This window comes from Pimephales promelas, chromosome 2 (genome assembly GCF_988280905.1).
Source record: "Pimephales promelas chromosome 2, fPimPro1.hap1.1, whole genome shotgun sequence".
Lineage (NCBI taxonomy): Eukaryota > Metazoa > Chordata > Actinopteri > Cypriniformes > Leuciscidae > Pimephales > Pimephales promelas.
Genome location: NC_142770.1, coordinates 4559065 through 4575482, shown reverse-complemented (window position 1 = coordinate 4575482; position 16418 = coordinate 4559065). Strand labels below are relative to the sequence as shown.

General features: G+C 35.6%; 3 protein-coding genes and 2 long non-coding RNA genes across 5 annotated transcripts in view; 1 reads left to right on the top strand and 4 right to left on the bottom strand.

The window, feature by feature from the left end:
- The window catches only part of LOC148995746 (uncharacterized), a 33182-nt gene extending 30622 nt beyond the window's left edge, over positions 1-2560 (bottom strand). Inside the window, exons 1-3 of the mRNA XM_089121122.1 lie at positions 1958-2560; positions 725-1600; positions 534-655 (exon numbers count right to left, since the gene is read on the bottom strand). Coding sequence (XP_088977248.1) covers positions 534-655; positions 725-744 — 142 coding nt within the window. The 5' untranslated portion in view covers positions 745-1600; positions 1958-2560. The remainder of the gene's footprint in view (positions 1-533; positions 656-724; positions 1601-1957) is intronic.
- The window catches only part of LOC120486601 (uncharacterized), a 147053-nt gene that overhangs the window by 48035 nt on the left and 82600 nt on the right, over positions 1-16418 (top strand). The window lies entirely within an intron of this gene.
- Positions 6475-7877, bottom strand: LOC148995745 (uncharacterized). Its single transcript, XR_016147019.1, has 2 exons — positions 7811-7877; positions 6475-7430 (listed from the first exon to the last, which is right to left on the bottom strand). It is a non-coding gene; the product is annotated as an uncharacterized LOC148995745 (long non-coding RNA).
- Positions 8272-15285, bottom strand: LOC120486728 (uncharacterized). Its single transcript, XM_089119117.1, has 5 exons — positions 15263-15285; positions 15138-15148; positions 13951-14271; positions 8477-8804; positions 8272-8305 (listed from the first exon to the last, which is right to left on the bottom strand). Exons 1-5 carry the CDS (start codon positions 15283-15285, stop codon positions 8272-8274), a joined length of 717 nt encoding a protein of 238 aa, XP_088975243.1.
- LOC148995744 (uncharacterized) lies at positions 11420-12972 on the bottom strand. The gene is made up of 2 exons (XR_016146992.1): positions 12663-12972; positions 11420-12021 (listed from the first exon to the last, which is right to left on the bottom strand). It is a non-coding gene; the product is annotated as an uncharacterized LOC148995744 (long non-coding RNA).

Here is a 16418-nt window from a genome sequence, read left to right as displayed (position 1 = left end):
ATTATGTCACTTTGCAAACTCCATGCAAATAATAATAAAAATAATAATCTCAAATTGAGCCGGAGGTTGTAAATTCCTAATAATGTAAAGTTATGTAGTTCATAGGTAGGCTATTTTAATAAGATACCTAAAATACGTAGCGCATACAGCTCAACTAACGCGATCGTTATAAAGGCGTTTGAACAACAAAACACATCCTATTGCACATATTTGACAAACGGAATATCTGATATCCTGCTATAGCCAACAAATCTGTGAAATTTTTAATAAAAAAGGGAAAAAAAGCAGATCGTCATTCAGCTATTGATTAAGCAATGAAATGACGCGTCTCCATCATAAAGTGATACTACGATCAATAACGTTCGCCTTGAAAAACGTTTAAAGGGGTCATGAACTGGCTTTTTAAATTTTATTATATTGTTGTCTGAGGTCAACTTATGACGTTCGCTTGGTTTTTGCATTCAAAAACATCAAAAACGCCCACTGCTGTGAGTGGATAACAGTTTTGCATATTATAATGAGTTTCAACTCACCTGTCGATGCACTTGGGGGAAATTGTTTTGAAAACGTCCAATGTCGACCCAGAGTCTGCATGTGTGTTGCACCAGTCCGATCCAATATAGACGGCACAGCACCGTTCTTTACTCTTAATCGTCTGCAAATCCAGTCTTGTTGACAAAACAATCCTCAGTGAAATGAAGCGAACAGACGGACGATGTTTTACCTCATCAGCTGGAACGTCATTAAAAATAAAGTTTATCCATGCAATCCTATTGGAATCCAGAGGAAGCGTATGCAGCGACTGTCTTCTTCCACAACCAGGCAGGTCAATATTTTGTATTGCTTGGTAGCTCGATCCGGTACGTTATCACGAGGTAGGCATTTATGTTATTTAGCTATGCGTGTAGTGCGTGAATCGGTGGGCGGGGCTAAACCAGCCGTGTTGAAGTAGGCGTTGATCTTCTTCAGCGGGGGTGGTGTTTCATCCTCTTTGACGTCATAGTTCCCCACTTTGAAAAACGAGTCGTTTGCTGAGCCTGATGTCAATGAAAGCTTTTATTGGACTAATGGTGCGTTCTATTATAGCCAACAACCCGACTCGGACTTCGGATTTGACGTCATGTCCACACTTCAAGCGTTCTATTATTTTTTGCATGTCCGAGTCAGAGAAAAAAAATGGACGCCACCCGGAAAGCTCTTATAATGGTTCAAAAACAATGAAAACAATTCATTCTTACACAATAACTTCTTCCTGTCCTGATGTTATGAACCTCACAGTCAGATTTCCCTTACACAGAACAGCTTTACAATATTTTTGTCAAATAGCTGTCAAATAGTATATTTCTGTTTGCCAAGGTACCATTGATTTTAAGAAGAATTTGACAATTATGACATTTGGGACACTCCGAGAGACAAAGGGCCTGTCCCAAATGGCACCTTATGTGGTCTTGCCTCACTTGGTAGGGAGTGTAGTCAACTTTTCCTTCCAAAGTGGAGAAAAATCAGAAGCACAGACCAGGAGACGTTTCACGCAGACGTTCTTTATTGCATCGCTGTATCTAACCTCCCTCCATCAGTGACACTGAATCACCAAACACACCTGAGAACAAAACAAGTTTTCATTCTTGTTGGTTTAGAAACCCTGAAATTAGTTTGCAACATTTAAATGTGAATTGAAGAGCAGCAGACACACAAAAGGTTAATATGAACAGACTTATGAGCATGATCTTTTGTCTCTAATATAAATTTTGCAACATCTCCAGAGCAAAATAAACGTGATGGTTCATCTCACATTTGTAAAACTCATTATCTTCAATCATTTTTTAGTTGTAAATGTGGGACATTAAAACAGAATATAAAGTGAAGAAAAGCAAAAGCAAATCCCTAATTTGATTACCCGCAGTTGATAATGTTCTGAAACATAAATAATTAAGCTTGGTAAAATTTCATAACTTACCAAGACAACTCCTGCACACACACAGAACAAATCAAGTGTGTGAAACATTTCCTCAGTGTCTGATGTAATGTGCTGGAAACAGTCAAGCTGGTGTGAATACTCCCATGACACAGTTTAACCCTTATAATGCACACGCACATGCTCTGCATATTATATATTATTACATATAAACATAATTATTAAGCTCTTAAGACTTTACATGTTCTTATTAGCAAAAAAAAAAAAAACATTATTTTTTAGCACTGATATAATGCTAGTTGTCTGACTGTGCCTAGTATATAAAAGTAGATTGTAATATTGTGTAAATCTTCCTAAAATTCATGGTAAAATAAAGATTATGGACTTTATAATGATGCATAATCATTTAGTTAGTGAATGCTACAACAGTCGCTTTTTTGCCGTTAATGGCATTAACATCTGAGTCAAACTGAAACCTGTGGTCTGATTTCTTCTGAATCATGGTGTGATCTGCTGGGTGGACAAACATCGCGTGCTTGGTAGTTTTCCACTGCGATTATGAACCTCAGAACAGACTGATGGAAAACGAGTCCATCAAAAACCATCGTCACAGGTCAGACGTCCAAAAAGGCTTACATTTCGTGAATCACTTCACAGATCTTAAGCAGAACTAAATAAAACACCACTTTCTAAATATAACACCATAGAGTGCCGAAGTGATGACGTCACTTTGTAGGACAACTCGGAAGCTAGCGGCGCATGGGTTCCCTCAGTCGAAAAGCTATGCATTTTCCCCATAGACTTTTGGAAAATCGCAAAAAATAAGATCTGTGTTTAATAACGAGTTGTGTCCCTTACACGTTTGTCTATCAAGATAATTACAAGATAATCCAAAATTAAATTTTAAAAAACACTATCAGACACAATAAAGTTTAAAAAATCACGAGCAGGTTATAACTGTGTGTTCTATATCATCGATCAAAATGTGAAAATATTTAGAGGCTGTGTTCACCACAAATCTTATTTCAGGCGATTTAGCAAAAACCCATTCAAATATCCCAGAGCGAGGGAACCGGGAGTGCTAAAATGCTAACTCACTTCCGCGTTTTGGCCTACAGAGTGACGTCGTAACTTCGCCACTCCATTACTCTTTAATAGACACAGTAATTCAAGATAGAGACAGAAACATTAAAAACAATGATATCAGTTGTTTTTCATCCCTGACCTGGATCTATGTATTGTAATAAATAAGGTTACTTATGACACATAGACGCCTGTGAAATTAATTCAACAATTAAACTATAAGCAATAGCACAAATACAATACAACAAATACACAAATTAAATAGTCAGTGCTTTTAAGGTTCAACCTAATCAAATGAAATATAACACTGCATAATCTCATAAAGGTTTCAGTGAAGAGCATGGAGTGATTTCTTTGTCATTTGTAGTTTGATTAACACTAAAAACATATGTGATGTGATGTGTCTTATGTCTTGTGCTTGAATGCTTAAATTGGCAAGGCAGTTTCTTCAGCTCTCTGGAACGTCTTTCATGCTGTCATTCAAGGTATAAGAGGATGACATCTAGTGGAAAAGACTAGTAACAAGATTAACATCTATCATATTATGTTCAATGTTTGCAAAAAAAATTAAAATAAATAGTAATAATAAAATAATAATAATAAAATCTAGTTACGACGTCAATCTTTAGGCCAAAACGCGGAAGTGAAATAGCATTTTAGCACTCCCGGTTCCCTCTGAATGGGTTTTTGCTAAATCGCCTGAAATAAGGTCTGTGGTGAACAAAGCCTTTAAATATTTTCACGTTTTGATCTATGACATAGAACACACATTATAACCTGCTTGTGTTTTTTTTAAACTTTATATTGTGTCTGTGTTTTTTAAAATCTTTATAGGCTTCAAAATGTATACATTTTGGATTAACTTGTAAAGATTATCTTGATAGACAAAACGTGTAAAGGGTCACAACCCAAAACACATATCTTATTTTTTTTTTGCGATTTTCCAAAAGTCAATGGGGAAAATGCATTGCTTTTCGACCGAGGGAACCCATGAGCCGCTAGCTTATAGCGTCCGAGTTGTCCTACAAAGTGACGTATTTGTGCAGCGCTTTTCACAATACATATTTTTTTCAAAGCAGCTTTACAGAAAGTGCATTTCAAAAATGTACATGGAAAAATACATTTAGTTAATCATGTAATAATTTAGGGCATAACATATCGCCGACGTTAAGTCGTCTCTTCACAGGCGTTGAGTCGTCTCATCACAGGCGTTGAGTCGTCTCATCACAGGCGTTGAGTCGTCTCATCGCAGGTGGTGGGGCATCGTCTCCGTGAGAGGCTGGATACAAACTGGAGCTGACGAACGCCATTTTCCTCAGGACTTGCGTCCCGAGATAACCGCAGAAAAGCAAATGGGAAATAATTAGCATAGCTGCTGTTCATAATGATTTCTATTACATGAGATTAGATGTTAAAAACTTGAAGACAGTGACTATGACGTCCCAGAATCACCCCACTCCACTCAGCCCAGCTTACGGACCTCTACATCCCTCCTGACCTGCTGCTGAAACCTAACCACAATCTCTCCGCAACCCACCCAACCATACGCTCAAACCGGTAAAGGCCTGTTCACACCGGGACGAATTTCGCGCGCGATATTCGTCGACGTTTAACGCCTCGTGACAAAACAATGGGCGCCAATGTGAGTGTTCACACCGACGCGAAAAACGCCACGCGTAAAAGCGTCATTTTTTTTTAAAAAAAACGCTCGGTTCGTTTTTTTGGTTTGACGCGCCGCGTCAAAACCTATCCGACCAACGAGATTGGCGGGTTTGCTCACGTGTCTGGTACTTCTGACGTTACAGTAAAACACAACTTCTGGGGGCGTTCAAACACAAAACGGTCTTGCCGAGCACATACGGCGAAGAAGAGATATCGTACAAGGCAAGATACCTATGGGCAAGATGAATGTTGAGTTGCTGGTCTCGGAGTATAAAGAGCTATAATATTTATATTAGTATTTGTGTAATAATAGTAGGCCTATAGTATAGGGTGACCAACAGTCCTGTTTTCCCGTGACATGTGTAAAACGATCACTTTGTGCTTTATAGAAATCTGAGTTGAGATGAGAACTGCGTAGTGTTCATAGTGTCAGTTAGATTTTGACAAGTGAGGAGAGGAGATAACCGCTCTGCCGACTCTTTGTATTCTTTCTTTTATTTTATTTTTCGATTGTGACCAGATGTTTGTTTGTTTGGGTTTTTTTTTCTCGCTCGATCCCCATGTATGAGGACGAGTGTAACGTTTGAGTGATGAAAATATTTTCAAACAAGAACTGCTGGGAAAGATCAGTTCTACAGCAAAATATAGATGGGCAAACAAGGTGGACGAGGAAGAAAAACAAGATAAAGAAAATGAAAACTAAAGATATAAATAGATTTTGTTAGTTCGTTTTTGTAAGTTTGTGAGAGCTATTTTTTGTTACATTTGGAGGCATTTTTTTAGTTATTTATTATTTATATATTTATTTTTCTAATACAGAAGACATTATTTCTATCATTATTTCATTCGTTTTTTTTCTATCTGTCAAAATAAACATTGAGACATGAATATGATCACCCTAGTATAGTATTCTATTATTATTTCTGTTTTACATTAAGCGCCATCTAATGTCAGGGAATGAATTTGCATGTTCACTCGGCTCATCGTCAGCGAAAAACGCTTGGGTGTGAACACAAAAAACGCGTTGAAAAACGCTGACGAATAACGCGCGCTGATATTCGTCCCGGTGTGTACGGGCCTTAAGGCTGTCGAGCCCCCGTTAAAGCAGTTTCAGTGGCAACAGTTCCGTATAGCATACCACCTACCGCAAAACACTATATCTGCCCAACCACCCATCATTCACGCACTACACACAGGAACGTAATGACTTTAAATACTGCAACCTATAGGCCTACAAATAACAGACTCTTCAAGTTTTATAATATTAAATGCATTCGATCTGATTTAAGCATGTGAATGCTTGGCTAAAGAGATGCGTCTTTAATCTAGTTTTAAACTGGGACAACGAGTCAGAGCCTCGAACCATATCGGGAAGGCTATTCCAGAGTTTTGGAGCTTAATGCGAGAACGCCCTCCCTCCTTTAGTGGACTTAGATATCCTAGGAATGACCAGAAGCCTTGAATTTAGTGATCTTAGGGCGATAGAAGGTCCATTAAATACACAGGAGCTAAACCATTTAGGGCTTTAGGTCAGTAGTAGTACTTTGTAATTTATACGGAACTTAATAGGTAACCAATGTAGAGATGATAAAATCGGTGTTATATGATCATATTTTCTTGATCTAGTAAAAACTCGGCTGCATTTTGCACTAACTGTAGCTTGTTTATTGAGGATGCAGGACAAAGCATTACAGTAATCTAGTCTCGAGGTCATGAATGCGTGAACTAACTTTTCTGCATCAGAAACAGATAGCATGTTACGTAGCTTAGCAATGTTTCCAAGGTGGAAAAATACTTATGCAAGTTACAGCCACTTATATAAACTCGTGAAATTTACTTGTATGTTTTTTTATAATAAATTTTAATTATATCACCAAATAATAAATTAAAACACATACATTATCTGTGATGCACGCAGCACATGACCTTCTGTAATGCCCACATTAAGAAAACACACACTCCTCTGTAATAAACATAAAGATGCTAATCACGTCCAAATTAGTGCATGAAATCACAGACGTTGAGTTATAAGAATTGTAACTCAACTAGCCCTGTCAGAATAGTGCTAACAGGATATGACATATCAAGAGGGTTATCAAGAATAGTTCTTCTTAGAAGGAAATGTTGCTAAAACTGGTAAAAAAAAAACACGACTGAAACCAGTATTTCTTTACTGCACGATCACAGCATGCATGAAAGATCATAATGCATATGCACACAAAGAATATGATATTTTCATATTCCACAGTAATATCTTTGTTGGGTTTGAGACTTTTTTTTGTATAAGTTCAGTATTTTGTCAAGCAGGTTTTAAAATAGTCATGGTTCGTGTAAGCAGGATATGGAAAAAAACCCTTCAACCACACGCTATTGACACCTTTGAGACACTACGGACACAAGACACACTCTCTGACATCAAACACACACAGCTCTGGCACTACAGATCGAACTACATCTGTGTACAGAGGCAATAAAAGAGACCGCAGCAGAGTCTCCAATCCAGTGTTTTACATCTACGTTTGACTTTTTCATGAGATTTACACACATAAACTTTAAGACTTAAAGAGAAAAAAACATAACATTTCCCATTGTGTCAGATGGTTTGGTAATTTGTTAAAAGTCCTTGTAATACAGGGTAATTTCATGAATCTATCTTAAATTATTATACTTTAAATCCATCGTAGATCCCGCAGTTGGGTCTTGTAAAATTTAAATTTGATCTTCTCGTTGTAATTGGTGCATACACCACATTATCCTCCTCTTCTACTTTCTGTAAAAACACAACACAAGATATAATAATAATAATAGTTATACATGTTAGGTTTCTCCTGATTAAGCAGTTGCGATATATAGTTTTTTTCAAAGTAAAAATAGATAGTAAACGCATTAAAAAAGTCATCCATGTGACTCCAGTAGTTTAACCTCAATAGTATAAACAAAGCAAGTGCTGTATTTACTAAATATTAATCTCCAACGCACAAACATGCAACGTCCAATCTCGTATCAATATAACACACATGCAATACAAATCTTTTATATATATAATATAGCGTTGGTGTGTGTGACTGATCAGACAAAAACAAGCACACACTTATCTATATCTTTCTCACTGAAATAATAATGACATAAGACAGGAATAAACGATCTTACTGTGTTATGTGTGTTTCTTTTGTAGAACACTGGATCTGCGTAAGTGATCTCTTCTGCACGAGTCTCTGTTTCAACAATAATAGATGCATTAAAACAACACAACTCAATACTAACTAGATCTCTCTCTCTCTCTCTCTCTCTCTCTCTCTCTCTCTCTCTCTCTCTCTCTCTCTCTGTGTGTGTAAGGCAAGTAAAATAACTGCTGCTCAATTTTATTGCATGCAAATAGAGAGTCAGAGACAGAAATGTACAGAAACTGGTAAACACAAAAACTACCATTTATTTTGGTTTCTTTTCATATAAGTGATTTGAAGGTGTTGACTACAATTTTATGGGGGAAATTATTGATTACGGTAAATGATAATTAGGTCTATCAATAGCCTGAAATATTCAGAGTATATTTTTAAATTGTTATTTATTATAATACTTGAATGTAATACTTGCCTTCTCTGTCAATTTTTCTACATTTCCTGCAGATCGAGAAGATCCAAAATCCTGCAACAATCATCAGAGATCCAGCCGAGATCAACACTATCAGAGACACTGGAGGAAGAGTGTGTGTGTCTGTGTAATGATGAAGAAAGAAGTGAGCGCATTAGTCTGATCTACACCAGAAGACAGAGATCAGGTCAGTAAACACACACACACACACACACACACACACACACATATCTGATGAGTGGTGGTGTACCTGCACATGTGTGTCTGCAGAGTGTGTTGATGTCCAGATGTGTGGTCTGGTTGCTGATGGGATTGTTCAGCACACAGCTGTAGGTGTTTTTATCCTGATATTCCACCTCCAGAGGTAGAGAGAGACTGATGCTGAGATCACACACACTGATGCTGGACAATACACTCATTCCTGCGTACCAGGACAGAGTCGCATCACACACACTCAACACTGATAATGAACACACCACTGAACAATTTGATGATGATGATGATGATGAACAGTGTGAAGAGTTACTGATGATGACAGGAACAGGCAGACGAGCTGAGAAATATAAGATAAATAAACAGAAATATGGATAATTTTGGTTCATTGTGTTGATGAGCAGTGATTATGTCTGTCCTCCTAAACTATTACAAATATTTAAATATGTAAATGCATGTAAATGGATAATAAAACAAGAAGCACAGCAGGAATTCATCATCTCACCATAGACAGAAACATTGAATGTTTTTGATGTCAGATTCACTCCCCTTATCTCTAGTCTATAAACTCCAGTGTGTTCAGTTGTGGTGTGTGTGATGGTCAGAGATCCAGTTTGATTGTCCAGCTTCAGTCTGTCTCTGAATCTCCCATCAGTAACATCATCAAATGTGTAGAATAATCCATATATTTTAACGATTTCAGCTATAATGTACTTTTCAGCTCTATATTTCCACAGTATATTTTCTTTATATATTTCAGTGAGATCAGTGTGTAGAGTAACAGAGTCTCCCTCCATCACGGACACCGACTGTATTTCATTTGTTTCGGCAGCAAAAACACCTGGAGAAAAAAAAAACATGATTAATTAATGCTGTTGGTTTAGAAAGCCTGAGATCAGTTTGTAACCTTTGCAGAAGAGACACCAAACCAAATGAAAAGTCACATATAAGAATCAATAATTTGATCTTTATTGTGTTTTAAAATGATCTACTGTAGAGCGAGATAAAAAAAAATATGTTAAATTAAATATAGCTTGAAATAACAAGATGCTGAATATATTCAACACATGTTTTATTACTGAATTTGACTTTTGTAGTTGTTTATGATTACTGCAGAAGTATTTAAAATTATTGAAATTATATTTTTTTTTTTCTAATTTCTAGGGAGGATTTGCATCTGTAATCATTTAAATTAAAATACCTGAAACAACAAGAGAGATTTGATCACGGCAGATGAAAATAATCTGATGTGAACTGCAGCAGGTGTTTATATTAATATATAGTATATATTTATAACTTACCGATCAGACGGCAGAAGCACAAACTGAACAAAACAAACACGTGAAACATTTCCAAAACTGATCTAAACAAACACAACAGATGTAATGTGGCGTCTGAGCAAGTCCTCACTCGACAGAGTCTGACCCTCCTATTACACACACACACAAATAATATACATGATTTAAAAAACTCCTTGCTGAGACTCAAGTTCCCAGCATGCACTGCGGCAGGAATGAATGATGTAGATACTGTGAGTGAATCTCGTTGTTATTTACTGTTCCTCATTATGAGTAGATCCTCGTCTTTCCAAAGCCGATTGAAACGGAGTTATTCCAACTTTAGTTTTATAATTGTTTTAATAGATTTAAAATGATGCATTCAAACTCCACTTTCCTGACTGTTAAATATTTAGAAATACAAGAATAATGTCTAAATATTGGATTAATTACTATTCATGGTAAAATAAAAACTCTAGTGATTTTAAAATTGTTGTTTATTTATTCAGTTCTCAATTTTAATCATATATACATGTAGGGAAAATGTAGAGAGTTAAAAGTGTGTGATCTGCAGTTTTAGTGATGTTCGAGTCAGACTGAAACTGCTGCGGTGGGTTTTCTTCAGAAATGTTGTTTGATCTGTTGGACACACACATCTTAGGTGAGAAAATGGCCATCAGAGCTGGTGTGTGTGTGTTTAGTTTGTAGGTGAAGAGCGTCTTCCTGTCTTGATTTTTAATCTACACAAACATGTTGAGAAAAGCAATACACACACTATGATCATATAACACTGCCATTCAATAGTTTAGCTATTATCTTTTATATTACATTAGAAAAAAACACACATTTTATACATTCATGTACTCAGTTTCCTCTGAGGTGTTTATTATTACAGGTGTAAATGTCAACATGCATGCAGTAATTTTACACAGTTTTCTTTTTCTGTTGTTTATGATCTGACTAAAGACATTTCTAGAGGTTTATTGAGTACAATCTCACGATGATGAATGACTTACTGCAGGTTTGCAATGATCTCTTGGACATATGAATGCAGTGTGTGAATCAGGATGTGGTTTGTGAAGTTGTTGAAGGTCTAGAGACTCATGCATGTTAATCTGAGAATGAAAGTGTGAATCAATGATGTTCTTCTGCTGTTTGTTTGTTTGCATGCTTTACATTTACCCAGTAATACAAACCCAGTGAGTAATCAACTTTAAAAGCATTATTTAATAGGCCTACAGTATATTTATACACTAGAAGATGCTCTAATATGCATGGCTTAATATATGGCTTACTATATTATCATCGTGTCATCTACATCTCAACATTTACACTTGCTGGACGATAAACAGGTGAAAAACATCCCACAGACTCACAGTGAAGGAGAACCTGAGCATATCTGGAGACTATAGGACATAGACATATACACTAGATCTCACCTTGGCTATGGCAGTTCATTGGAATGAATGCGTCAATAGAGCCGCCATCTTGAAACAGGGGAGCCCCTCCACTTTAATGCATCAGCGTCAATGTAGTAGACACAGGTCTAACGGAAATAAAATCACCATAAATCATCATGAATGTGATTTTTCTTGTTTTTTTGGTTTGTTCCAACGGTCAGACATGTATTTATCATTGATTCCAGAAAGAAATTTTTATTTTTTTATTTTTTTAAACATTCTTCCTAGTTCAGATTTCATCCGTGAACTTCATACGCTGCACAAAAGTCCGCCACCATCAATGAATTCGAAGTAAAGGCAGAGATAGCAGCGTTACCTAGCTACTTCCTATGACAAGACCCCTGTTCCAAGATGGCGGCGGTTTTGACGCATGCTTAGAACCCCAAGGTGAGGTCTAGTGTAAATGTGACTATAGGAGAGGTCGACTCGTTTGTTTATACATACATACATTTATACATTGGTTCCATTATAGAATTGACAAAAACAGGATATGATCTTTATTTGTGTGTGTGTGTGTGTGTGTGTCTGTGTGTCTGTCTGTGTGTGAAAAAGGGTGTTAAGAAGCTGCTGCTGCAGGAAATAAGTCGGCTACAGAAAGTAAAAAAAAATGTCCTGTGTATCAAAGCATGAGTCACTATATATGAGATAATTATGAATATTCCCTTGAATATCAATCTTAATACCACAGACTCGATCGTAGAAGTTTCCTATAGTGAAATGATCCCACAGCTGTATCAGCCTATACTTTATATTGAAATATTGAATCATCTTCTCCTGCTGACAGACACACATACTCCACGTGACTCTCCTCTTCAGCGTTCTGTGAATAACACGTCACACAAGATATAATGAGATATTTCAAATGAAAACAACAAACAAATATTAGCATGAACTGCAAAATCCGTCTATGATAAATCACAACATCACGAGCTGAACGGGAAAACTGCTGATTTTGTAAATGCCTAAATAATAATAGATTAATATTGTATTAATATTTTCCTGAACTGAAGAGTTTCATGCATGAATCTGCGTCTGAATACAGTTTGAGTTTCTCCGTATAAAATTTAATTAGTTTATTTTTTGTCCTTTCTTTTGCTCAATTATATGGTTATTTTATTAATTTTCCTCTGGTCGCCACCGTACGTGACACTTATAGCATTTGATTAATTTATTACAATAAAATATCTTGCAATCATTTTGTGTTCATTAATTGCTTTGAAATTAAATGCTAGTAAGTAATATGTAATGTGATCAATCATAATATGAAAGTAGGAACTACATTAATTAATATTATTAATTATTTAATTATTAATTATTTTAGCCACGAGATGATAAATCAACTATAGATTACTTTTCCTGAAATGTTTTATGCATCAACATTAACAGTAAAATGGCTTATTTTAGAACTACATTAAAATGAGACAAACACACACAACAGAAACTAATGATAAATGATCTTACCGATGTTTGTGTGTTTCTTTCATTGAACGATGGATGAAGTGACATAACAACACAAGTTCTCTCATCTTCACGAATCTGAACTGTTTGAACAACAGGAAGAGATTAAAACCACAAATCTCGATCTTACAATATGTGTAAGATATATGTGTGTATTAATATGTGTGTTAATATCTTAACACCACATCACTATTACCAGAGAAAATGTAAATCCAGAATCAGTTTTTGTGTGTGAGACGAGTAAAGAACTTCTCAGATCAAAGCAAAAACCAATAACCAACATTATTTAACATTACCTACATAAATATATAGATAAATATTGGATTATAAAATCGGCTATCTATTGATAAACATCATTTAGAGTAGATTTTATTATTATTATCATCTGTTAACACTTGTTAAGAGCAGGAAACTCTTGCCTTCTCGATCTGTTTTTGTGTGTTTCCTGCAGATCCAGAAGATCCAAAATCCAGCAACAATCATCAGAGATCCAGCCGAGATCAACACCATCAGAGACACTGGAGGAAGAGGAGAAGGAGACGGTCCGACTGGTTCTGTAATGATACAGAAAGAAGTGAATGCATCAGTGTGATCTACAGTACACCAGAAGACCGAGATCAGGTCAGTAAACACACACACACACACACACATATCTGATGAGTGGTGGTGTACCTGCACATGTGTGTCTGCAGAGTGTGTTGATGTCCAGATGTGTGGTCTGGTTGCTGATGGGATTGTTCAGCACACAGCTGTAGGTGTTTTTATCCTGATATTCCTTTCAATGCTTTTAATTACGGCCAGGAGAGTTCTCGAGCAATACTCAGAGAACTTCCCAAGTAAAAACAAGGCCGGTGGATCTCAGACAAATTCCATTGAGAATCCCCTCGAAAACACTGACACAACAGTTTTTATACAATATGGAGGCATGCCATAATGACATTAATTTCATTGGTTATTCATAGACTGTTTTGAGGAGACTTTGTTTTAATGTTTCTAACTTAGTCATCGGTCTAGTTCCATTTCCCGTATTTGTTATTTATACACACAGTCAGGTGTTTGACACACATATACATTCATCTGAAGTACAGAATGTCTTTGTATCAGGTTAAATGAGGTCAAATGTTAAAACATGGTTGGCTTAATATTCAGTTTAAAATTTTCCACCACAGTGTTTAGTGTTTAACTGTCACTGAATGTGTCTGTCAGCTCAGACTATACAATTATGTAATGTATGAATGAATGTATGTAAACAGATTATGTACAAGTTTAGATAAATTACGTCTCTACTCACCATAGACTGAAACATTGAATGTTTTTGATGTAATTTTCAGTCCCTTTATCTCTAGTGTATAAACTCCAGTGTGTTCAGTTGTGGTGTGTGTGATGGTCAGAGATCCAGTTTGATCGTCCAGCTTCAGTCTGTCTCTGAATCTCCCATCAGGAACATCATCAGATGTGGTGAAGATTTGTTTCTCAATGCTGATTTTGGCTATCAGAGAGTTTTCAGCTCCATATTTCCACAGTATGTCGTCATCTTCATGTATTTCAGTGAGATCAGTGTTTAGAGTAACAGAATCTCCCTCCATCACTGACACAGAATCACCAAACACACCTGATGAACACACAGATTTACACAGATTAATGTTTCTGAAAGCCTGAAATCAGTTGTTAGATGTGAAGGTGAGAACATCCAGAACAAGGCAGAAACACAAAACTAAATGAAAGGTGAGATTTAGTTTGTTAAAGCACATCGTGTTTAACACAAATTAACAAATCAGGGATTATAATTCTAATATGTGATTAAAACATTAATCTACGGTTCATTTTGACCATTATAATTAAACATCATCAATCATTATCAATAATATTCAATTTCCTTTTTACCAGAAACTTTCTCTCCAGCTCTTTATAAAGGAAATAATGTGTAAAATATGTTTATAAACTGCTAACGTTACTGAGAGCTAACATTGCAGCAGCACTCATGAATTGCCTAGAAATATAGTATATTTATATGTGTATGGACTGATATGGCAGCAGAATTTATGGAAAAAAAGGAAAGATAACCACCTTTAGTATATGTTAGTGTCTTATACCCCAAATTTGTAATTATTATACTTTTACAAATGCCCATTTTAAAAAAGCAAATACAATCCATTGGATTTTCACACAACATAAAATTATTGGATATAGAGGAAAATCAGTGTTTAACGTTAGATAATTTATCGAAAATCAATACAAGATAATTAACCTATTGCAGATTGAAAAAAGGCTGGATATTTGTAGTATATATATTTTCAAATATATGAGATGCATTTTGACAATGAATTTCCATGACTTTTGTAGTGTATAATTGAATTCAAAGTTAGTAGATTTCACAATATTCACGATTGATTTTAACAGCAGATAAAACTCTTAAGTTTAATATTAGCATATTAGCTTCACCGCTTCGAAATTGAATAAAATGTTTTAATAACTCACCAGTCAGACTCCTGCAGCAAAAACAGAACAAAACAAACATGTGAAACATTTTCTCCAGTAGTTCAGTGTGTGATGAAACACTCGGTCTATATGTGTGTATCAGTCTATATGTGTCACAGTTTGACCCTCCTAGTTTCACTCGCTGCATTTGAACATCAGTTACAGTTTATCTGGCCCTTATAAGACTTTAATTTAATTTAATTTATACTTTAACTTTTATTTGTTATAATTTAGCATACTTCTGAAAGAGAGTTGACTTAGTTGAATGGCTAAAAGTGGAAGAATACTGTGTGAATTGTGGACAAACTACATTTCATGGTAAAATAGAGAGTAACTGATTTATTTATTCAGTTCTATATTTTAGTGAATGGAAACAGAGGTTAAATCATGTATGATCTCACATTAGCATGTTTTTAAAGCTCTGCTTCTGAGACAAACTGAGACCTGTGGTTGGTTTTCGGAAATGTGGTTTGATTTGGATAAACATCTTGTGTGTGAGAGCACGGTTATTTAGAGCAGGTGTGTTTAGTTTGTATGAAACACCTTTTCAAAGCTATAGAGTGATTTTTTTTTTTCTCTTGTGGAAAGGAGACAGTTGAAGGACTTATTTGCCAAGCGGTATTTATTAAAAACCACTGGAGGACAGCAAACCAAATCATACATTTATTACCATAATAAAAAGCAAAACACACCCGATGCACTTTTTTTTTTGTCCTCAATTTTCCAGAAATATTAAATCTCACTGTATTTTTACATTTTGCTATGATATAAGTGACTTAACCCCTTAACTGTCACCCCCCCCCCCTTTTTGAGAATGGGGGTTAAATGCTCTATTCACACATAAATGGTTGTAATTTAAGAATGCCTTGGAATATATATAACGCTTCAAAAAATGAAAGTATGAAAAAGTTATGGAAGTTTTAATTCACAGTAAATCAAATATACTGTACTATATATTTTTTTTATTTTATATAAAATATATATTTTACAAAATATTTTTACTCTAAAATTACTATAAAATCAAAGCCATAAATCTAACCAAGTTATGTTCCAAATTTGAAGTTGATATCACAAAAATTGAAGTTCCCAGATTTTGTTTAGGCGTAGTACCAAAAATAGCCACCGGGTGCCATTGAATTCCATTGAATTTAGTTGTGTACATTCTGCCTTAACAAATTAATACATTTCTGTCCAAATATCAATTTTGTCACAAAATTTGGAACCTTCAGACTCAGACCTTTCTGACAATATGTGTTTTGTCAAGATTAATAAAGGTTTTGA